The 8,935-nt window shown below is 37.1% G+C and overlaps 1 protein-coding gene across 7 annotated transcripts in view; it reads left to right on the top strand.

Annotated features, from left to right (window-relative positions):
* Positions 1–8,935, top strand: part of FAM19A5 (family with sequence similarity 19 member A5, C-C motif chemokine like) — a 669,022-nt gene that overhangs the window by 209,304 nt on the left and 450,783 nt on the right. Inside the window, exon 1 of one of the 7 annotated variants that reach the window (XM_019543499.1) lies at positions 7–257. The exons of the other annotated variants lie outside the window; for them this stretch is intronic. Within the exon in view, the coding sequence (XP_019399044.1) occupies positions 167–257 (91 nt within the window). The 5' untranslated portion in view covers positions 7–166. Of the gene's footprint in view, positions 1–6; positions 258–8,935 lie in introns of those variants that run through there. 7 annotated transcript variants of the gene reach the window in all.

Below are 8,935 nucleotides of genomic sequence, written 5' to 3'. Positions count from 1 at the left end.
CTCGCTCTCTCCTGGAAGTGCGAGTCCTGCCCGGGGAGCAGCCGAGCCTGGCGCAAAAAAAAAAAAAGAGGAGGAGAAAAAAAAAAAAAAGGGGGGGAAACCTGGATGCATCGCTGTGGAGATTCATTGTGTGACTTTCCGGGTATTTACTGAGTTTCAAACCGAGATGCAGCTCTTGAAAGCTTTATGGGCATTAGCAGGAGCAGCGATCTGCTGTTTTCTCATATTTGTCATCCACTCTCAGTTCCTTAAAGAAGGTAATTATCTCTGCACGTCTGCATGCACTGCTCGCTCTCTTCTTGCAAGGGTCTGGGCTACGTGCCTTAATTATTAGTATTTTTTTTATTGTTTCCAGTATGTTCTATTTACAGCAATGGTTCTACTGTTTTTTCCTCCCCTCCCTCCTTGAAAGCCTGCTCCTTTCTTTTTTTATTTTTTTTGTTCCTTTAGACGGTAGGTAGCCCTAGACTTGTGTTCCTGGCAAATGTAGGATGTGTTATGTATGCCTGATGTTGGTTGTGCCTGTGCTTGAGCAAATGCCTCCTTTCTCTCGGAGGCATTTGCACTTTGTGTGGAAGAGATCTTTTGCTGCTAAGGAGGCTGAGGAGCGCTAGTCGCGGTTTGCGGATCACCAGCGGCATGCCAAAAAAGCTAACAAGTCGGCCTCCCTTTTTTTTTTTTTTTCATACAGAATCAATAGGCATCCTCTGCCCCCTCTCTCTCTTTCTCTCTCTTTTTTCTTTTTTTTTTTCTTTTTGTTCAGTAAATTTTCAATAGATGGCACTAAAGTTCTATGGAAAGGGCAGGGCAGAGCAGACCCTGGGCATTCGGCTTCTGCCTTTTCCTCTCTGCCCCAAACCTAGAAGAGGCCTGTGCACGGCTTCAGGGTTCCTGGTTGGTTGTTTTTTTGGTTTTTGTTCCCCCCACCCCCCAGGTTTCCCATCATGGTTGGGAAAACCACAATTGTGAGTTGGCGGAGGTTTGTTTTATTAATGTTTTTTTTTTTGTAAGGGGGGAAAACATGGATCCTGGTTAAGAAGCTACAGGAATTTTTCTTGGGGGGAAAAAACCCTCTTGTATGTCTTTGCTTTCCTCCTGTCTCTTCCTCCTTGAGGAAATTTAACTTTCTGGACTGAAACCGTGTTTCAGTTGGCTATTTCTCAGACCAGTGAGAAGCGGAGATGTGACAGGTGTTAAAGGTGTTTACATTGTGAGGGACTAGGGGGGAAACCTGGTGGCCTCCCTAAATGAAGCAGCTCTAACAAAAACGAATGCAGTTTGCAGCATAGTTCTTCGTGATGCGAGCTGGGTTTTCTTAACCGTGTGTTCATCAATGTGACACCGAACTGACTGAACTTTGAACATCGCCTAGGTTCATGTGCTGCTGGCACAACATGTGAACTACTTCTGTGTGACTGGGACAAAGTTTCACTCAAGATTGGGCAAAGTGACAGTCTTGCAGCTGCTGGAGGATCTCTACTGGTATAGAATTTACATGCGCCAGGCCAGGAAAGACTGTCATTGGCACAGAATTGTGAAGTCAGGAAAGCCCCTGGTTCATTTAATTAGTTAGGAGATTACAGCTATCTATGGAAATGGCTGTATTAAGGAGGTTGCCAGAGATTTCTCCTTTAAGGGGTCTACAAACACTATAATTGTAACAATCTCCTACATGTGCATTGATTTGAGATTGATAATCTATGATCATAGTAGATAGACATACTCATGTTTCTTCTTCCAAATTAGGTAACTTTTTTGTTTAAAGGAGACTCGGTTGAAAGAAAAGTCTCCAGTGCCACACATTTCAGACTCACCACTGGCAGCACTACTACATGTGTTGCAATTTTATGCTGTCTTCCAGGACCTGATTTTGATACTTTTATTACTATCAATAATCTGAAAAGAAGGACAAATTTATAATGTTTTACTAGAAAGTATTCTTTAGCATCCACAAAATAAAGACAGTTGATAGCCTTCTCTCTGGGTTTTTTTTCCCAAATATATATTGAAAGAACAATGGCTACCCAACATGTATCTTGGCACATTTTTTCATTGGCTTTTCTTCCAATATGTGTAGTCACTCTTACTGTAGATTTCATTGATGGAAACTGAAATGCTTCTATTTGGTAACCTAATTCTGTCCATTTATTTCTTGCTACTCTTTTGTTATAGACACACAGGTTGCCAATATAATCGTTTGTATTGGTTTAGCTATCATCTTGACTCCATTTTTGGTTATCCTTATATTAGCATGCTGACTGCTTTTGTATAACAGCATTTAGCATCCTAGGTCTTCTGCAGAAGTGTCATTGATGACATTGTACAGTTTTAATACAATTGGGTGAAACTCCATATAGTGCAGCTGAGTTGTGTGTGCGCACATTTTTGCTACACATCTAATTCACTGATCTCTTTTTACGTATTGGAGATTTTATAAAAAAGGATTAGGATTTTTTTTTTTAACTAAGCTCTGACCTGTTACATTTTTTTCCATGAAGGAAACTTAAAATCCTGCTTCAGTGAAAATTGGGGTGGATAGGTAGGGTTGTGTATTAGGGAGGAGGTGTGTGTGTGTGTGCAAGAGCAATGGTTTTTCATGTGTGCGGGGGAGGAAGGAAGGCAGGGGAAGGGAGAAACTAGTAGATGTTTGTCTTCTGACTATACTGTGTATTGGTTTACTGAATACAAAACATACATGTGGGAGATGACTCCTGCCTTTCCCAGAACACTTGGATTTACTTCTGACAGTGCAGTAGTATTTTTTATTAATATTTTATGGGGCGTTGTTTAGAATAGAATGTCTTAATCTAGAGAACTATAATGGTTTTTGGAACTATTGGCAAAAGGTGAACTGATGTTAATTGCATGTTTGTAACCTGTGGGCTCCTGAGATTCATTCTTTTCAGCCTAGGTGTAGTAAAAAAAAATTAAATAGTTTAATCTCTTAATTTTATTTTTTCTGGAGAAGTTAAAAGTTGACAGCCCATAACATCATCGAGTGAGTTGTCAGCTTGTCTCCCCCCATCAAACTACTTGCACTCCTCTCCTGAGACAGTTTGATGGTACAGTGACACATTTGTACCACGTCTTTGCATTGTGTGTAAGAAAGTATCTGATTTACAAATAATGTTACGTAAATAAAGATGTAGTTTTATACATTCTTAGGGTTTTTTAGTGTAGATTATACAATTTACACTTCTTTAGAGAGAGTTGTCAGTGGAATTGATCAAAAACTATTTACAACTTTCAAAAATACTAAAGTCTGTTTTCTACGTTCATACATCTGAAGCCCTCTTGGACTTAGGTTTACCATGCAGCTAATATTACTGTTATTTACTACCAATTCTATAATTTCATTACTACAGTTGGGGTAGTATCAAGTTATGTGTTTTTGGTTTTGTTTTTTCCTTAAAAGCAAGTAAATAGCCACATCAGTGTGTAGGAGACTATTGTAATGATTAGCTATGGAATTTGCCTACTGTAAACTTCTTTTTCTTATGAGCTTATGTCTCTTAAAATACCACTTTCCAGTTTTGTAGTTTGAATGCTTAAGTTTGTTTAGAAAAAAAAGACTGTAGAATTGAGGCAACTTTAACAGTAGCGTTACATTGCTGTATAGTCTGAATGATATATGAAAACAATGAACACTTGTTCTTAGATGAGTGGGAAAGAGTTGTTTAAATGACCGTTTTCATGAATATGTTTTCTTCAGGAACTGAAGAATGGGTGACACAGGGTGCCATTTTTCCACACTTAGGCTTTTGTGTGGGAATACAGGTCGTCCTGTGGCTAATCCGTTCCCCTATGTCCAATCTGTCCTTCAGTGTTTCAAAAAGATGAATAGAGCTGTGAACCAAGAAAAGGGTATTGTGATATGTAATTGCAGTCCCATGCCTGTCTGATCTTTCTACAAAGCAGTTTAACGTATTCTAGTAAGTTTCAGTCAGTTTGAAGAGGTGTTTTTAAAATATTTAAAACGTTTTACAATTTCTAATTGCTATCAAGAATTAAAAATAGGAAATAGTTTGGCTTGTGCCTGGATTTTTTTTTCATCTCTTTTGTAATTATATAACACTTCCTTCAAAGAGAAGCAGAGCTGAATAACATCAGAGGCTGATAAACATTGTGAGCATTAATTGGTAGAACTCCCTCCAGCCCCCCAAAGAAAACAAATAGCTCTTTAATTTAGTAGTGAATTTTTAATCTTTCACAACTATGATGATGGAAGTTAGAGGATAAACCATCGATGTATCTCTCTAAGCAAATAAAGTAGGATAATTAATGAACAAATTCAGAGAGCTAAGCCATATGTATGCAGTACAGTCACTACTTTGCTTGGATTTTTTTGTTTAGCCTTGAAAAGTAAGATCTAATTGAGATGCCTGTTTTGTAAAATATCATTTCCTTTAGGAAAATGATTCCTATATTCCAGATTTTGAATGTTTTGAACGATTTGAATGGCTTGATACTTTTTTTGGGGCGGTCAACCTATATGGGAGCAACACTGATTTTAAAATATCTAGAATCTGATTTTAACAACAAAAAGTTAAAGAATTCAGATGTTGGCATTTTTAGCCTGTTACTAAATTACCTTACTTGTCACATTTGTAGCACATAAATGTATCTGTTTGGCAGCACTTAAACCCAGAAAAAAATAAAGTTAGCACACAATTCCTGGATATTTGTCAATATAAGACATTTTTCATTGCAGATGAATCCTTGTTTATATATGTGGCAGATCTTAGCAGATCTTTGCCACCAACTTTTTCAGTTTCTTCTGTTGGGTTTTTTTTTCCTGTCAAATATACATAATTAGTGTCCGGGCAGTTAAAAGATAGGCAGCACAGAATTACTGTTTTCTGTTTTTATAACCACTGTAATAGTTTGCTTTGCATATTTCAAATTTAAGCGCATCTTAAGCTGATAATTTTTTCCAGCTTAATCCTTCTCTTTTAAAGGCATAGGCCTAGAAAAAGTGTTTCAAGCCCAGTATAAATGCACTTTTAACTTAATTTTTTGGTTTTTGGAGAAAAGCAACAACATTCTGTTTTTCAGTGGTGATGTTTTAATAGTTATTTTAAAGCTTACATGGTATTTTATCTTCTGAGTTTTTTGTTGTTAAAACATGTATTTGATATTTTCGTAGCTTTTAAACCACATACAAATCCATAGCTTCATAGAGGTGAAGAGGTTTGTAAAGGTTTTTGGGGAAATGATCTGTGTAGCACTGTCTAAAGAGCTGCTTTGATGCATCAGCTCCAGAAGTCTGTTGTTGAACAATTTAGATATGGAAATTTATGATGGAATATTATGTGAGGTACCATCCCGATGTGTAATGCTTGTGCTTAGGTGAAAGCAGCCTGCATATTTGTTTAATTATCCCCTTATGTAACAAACGCTATATAAGAGTGGAAAAAAGTCATTTCAGTCCATTGTGTCAAAACCAAGTCTTCTTGTTCTCCCAAGATTTTTTCTTTAGTCTGAAGGAAAAAAAAAATGACACATTGATGACTATATAAACAAATGAAGAGAAAACAAATACTGGTAAGGATACGAAATAATGTTTGCATTTGCAGTGGAAACTGTCTTTACCTTACACTTGCATTTAGGTGGTGCTTGGTCCCCAAATAGATCTCGCATGCCAGATGTGCTGCTGCATATGGTACCTACATATAATGAGCCTGAAATTGAGGACAGTGTTAGCTTTGCGCTTTTTTTTTTGCTTTTCTGGGTTCTGTCAATTTTAACATGGTGCAATATAATTGTGGTCTCAGGTGTAATGTTTTTGTGTATACATTAACTATTGCATACAGAGTTGCAAAGATGAATCAGAATGTCAGAGAACTGTATCAGACCCAGAAAGGCATATAAAGCATGAAGATGATGTTAAACTTGTGAACCAGGCAACAGACTTCGTTGTCAAAACAAGCTGAGCTTGAGTAAGTGCTGGAGTGGGAAGGAAATTTTGAAAGGTAATCAAAATAACTATTACATGAAACTGTAGTAAATAGTAAGAGTATGACAAATTAGCTAAATAAAATCAACAAAACTCAATCTACTGAATGTTTGACAGTAAGCAAGCACAATACGACTTCAAAAAGAAGGGCCTGCTGTTAAAACAGAATACTATTCTTCTTGAAATGCAATTTTATTTTCAGGGCCTTAAATATAAAAAGAAAAAAAAAAGGGAAAGAGAGAAGGAGATCACGTACAAATTTTTGTTTGCTTTTAGCTAAATAGACAATGTTTTAGTCTAAATGTTCCTTTGACTCCGTTTCCCCATGGGTTTTACACTTACTTTGTGGCTGTGCCAGAGTATGCCAAGAGGGGGAAGTCTATCTTTTTCTCAAAGTAAGCCGTCTGTTAACAGTAAGAAAACATTACATTTTGGGTTTAGTTGTATAATATTTAAAATGAAAGATCTAAACATAGAAGCATGTTACAGATGAGCAAAAGGCTCTGTGTGCATGTGAAATACACTGCTACTCATGAGCTTGAAACTAAATAGAGCTTGATATATAAGGATGTTTCAGTAATGGCAATTTTGAAATAAAACTATATTCTTTGCAATGAGTTGGGTGAGAATCATTGGGGTGCCTTGCGAGCCTTTCCTAGGTGTTCAGGGTACCACACACTGTTGGCATTGTTAGGTGTACAAACATAATTTCCCAAATTAACCTAGAGATTTCAAATAGGAATCCATAGTGTTAAAAGCATTCTGTCCTGTTATGGCCTTTCTGAGTTCTCTGCAATGGAAGAATCGCTCTATTTTTCTGCACTCCAAAGTGAAAATGTAAGAGCTGACATTTTTCTGAGGGATGCCTTGAGGGGTGCCTCTTGAACATTAGCTTGATTATCAAAAGATAAACATAGATTTTATAAATATTGAAGTCCTAATTAGATATAAAAAGGGGCAAAAGAGGTGCCATCCATATGATTTTGATGTGCAGAATCTAATAAACTATTTGCAAAATTGGAAGTCTTTTGTTTTGTTGTTTAAATGAAGGTTTAAAGACATTGTCTCATCTACTTAAGATTGAAAATTTAACTGATATATAAACAAAAGAGAGGCAGTACAAGTTGTTTATTTTAATTAGTAATCATTATTATTATTATTACACTTAGTACCTAGATGCCCCAGTTAAGATCAGATTCCCAGTATTAGCTGCTAAATAAATAAAAATGAAAAAGGATTCTGTTTTTCTTAAACTTATAGATTAACTAGATGCAGAGAATTATTTAAAATACAAGCATAGCCTGCAACGTAAAAATTTTGTTAGTTGCAGGGTGCGTCTACACATGTCCCCTGCAGCACCTGTGTTACTGCACTGTAACTTAGTCCTTTTGGACAGCGCAGTAACAGCCCCGTACTGTACTGTACGTGCCACACAAGGCTATCTATAGCTGCTACATCTTCATAGCAATGTGCTATACTAAGAGAGCACATTGCTATGGTGATGTTGCTGCAGTGTCACAGTTTGTGACCATTGACACTACATCACCAAAGTGTATTGCTATGGCAAGGTAGCGCTATATGTAGATGCACCTACAGGGAACTACTACATGCATTTATAATGCAGTGTTCCTCTGCCTCCTTTTCTTCCTGGTATCCAGTATACCAGGACAGTGTATCTGTGCTACTCTGCCTGACTCCAGTTTGAAAGGTGAAGATAAATACCAACAAATCATGTAGCAGATGTAACTGGAGCAGCTCAGTTAAATATTGCTCTATATTTATTATGTGTTTGTGCTGGTGGGTCTAGGTTTTATCCCTCTGCTTTTTGGCCAGTGAAGGATGGTATGGACAGTATTTAATTGGACAATTTCTTAGGATTTTCCAGATATGCTTAAACTACTAGTATCTGGTATCCTATTGTCATCAGGAAGATGCAGATCTCTCTTGCTTGAGAAGTGATCTAGTGATCTTTGAAGTTAGTGGTCTATCTCCAATGGTTAAATGTTCACCTTTTTGAAGTGGCAGTATCTAAACAGCTAATTCTACATATGTAGAATCAGAAAAAGAGAACAATGTTTAAAGAAAGTCTGTAGAAGCAAATGGTGTGCTGTCATGTTAATTACTACTTGTTTTTATTGTACTTTTTTCCACAATCTGGAGGGGGGAGGGGCGGGGAGGGGGTAGCATCAAATTCTTTATTGATCATGGAGCCAGTGCATTGTGGCCCTCATACCCTCAAAATGTCACAGATTTGTATAGCATTTTTTCTTCTAGATGGTCCACTAGAACCTCTAATTAGCTGAACATGGCTTAAAATGCTGAAACAGGGATTTTTTTAAATGTTTCTATACAGCACCTTATTTGACTAGTATCTAAACTTCTTCAGATGTAGCGCACGTGTTTCCCAAAACAGCATAGTGTAAAAGTAGCATGTAAAAGCTCCTGAATTTTTGTTGTTGTTGTTGTTGTTGTTATTTTATTTATTTATGAATTTATTATTTGCTAAATCATACTACTGGGAACCTTGGGACAACAAGTGCAGAGAAAAGGTACAACTAAATACGTGGTGTAGGCTTTTGCTTTTCTGCTTGTTTTGTTTTTGAGTATCAGAAAAGGTATGATAATTGAAGAACATTCTTTTAAGAGCTGTCTAGATTTTTAGCTTTTTGGGAGAGGGGCTCTAGGACCTATAGCCTTGGTTTGTGCCCTTTCTTTTATTAAATGAGAGCAGAAGAATTTGTGCACTAGCTTAAGTGATGAACCTTGACATAGGAGCTGAGATGGAACATTGCTGTGCTCTGGCAACCACCACTTGGCAGTCCAATACCCTGCCTTAGGGCTGCTTTAATTGATTCTGGAGTTGGTAGGAAATTAGACCTAGAAAGGAAGGAAAGCTGCAAATGTCTCTATTGATGCCTTCTATTGAGCTGTGGTTGAGCTAATGATTAACCTCTTTAGAGCTGTGTGACATGAGATACC

The sequence above is a fragment of the Crocodylus porosus genome, unplaced genomic scaffold (assembly GCF_001723895.1).
Source record: "Crocodylus porosus isolate Cpor-Errol unplaced genomic scaffold, CroPor_comp1, whole genome shotgun sequence".
In the NCBI taxonomy this organism is placed as follows: Eukaryota; Metazoa; Chordata; order Crocodylia; family Crocodylidae; genus Crocodylus; species Crocodylus porosus.
This window is presented reverse-complemented; position numbering and strand designations above follow the sequence as displayed.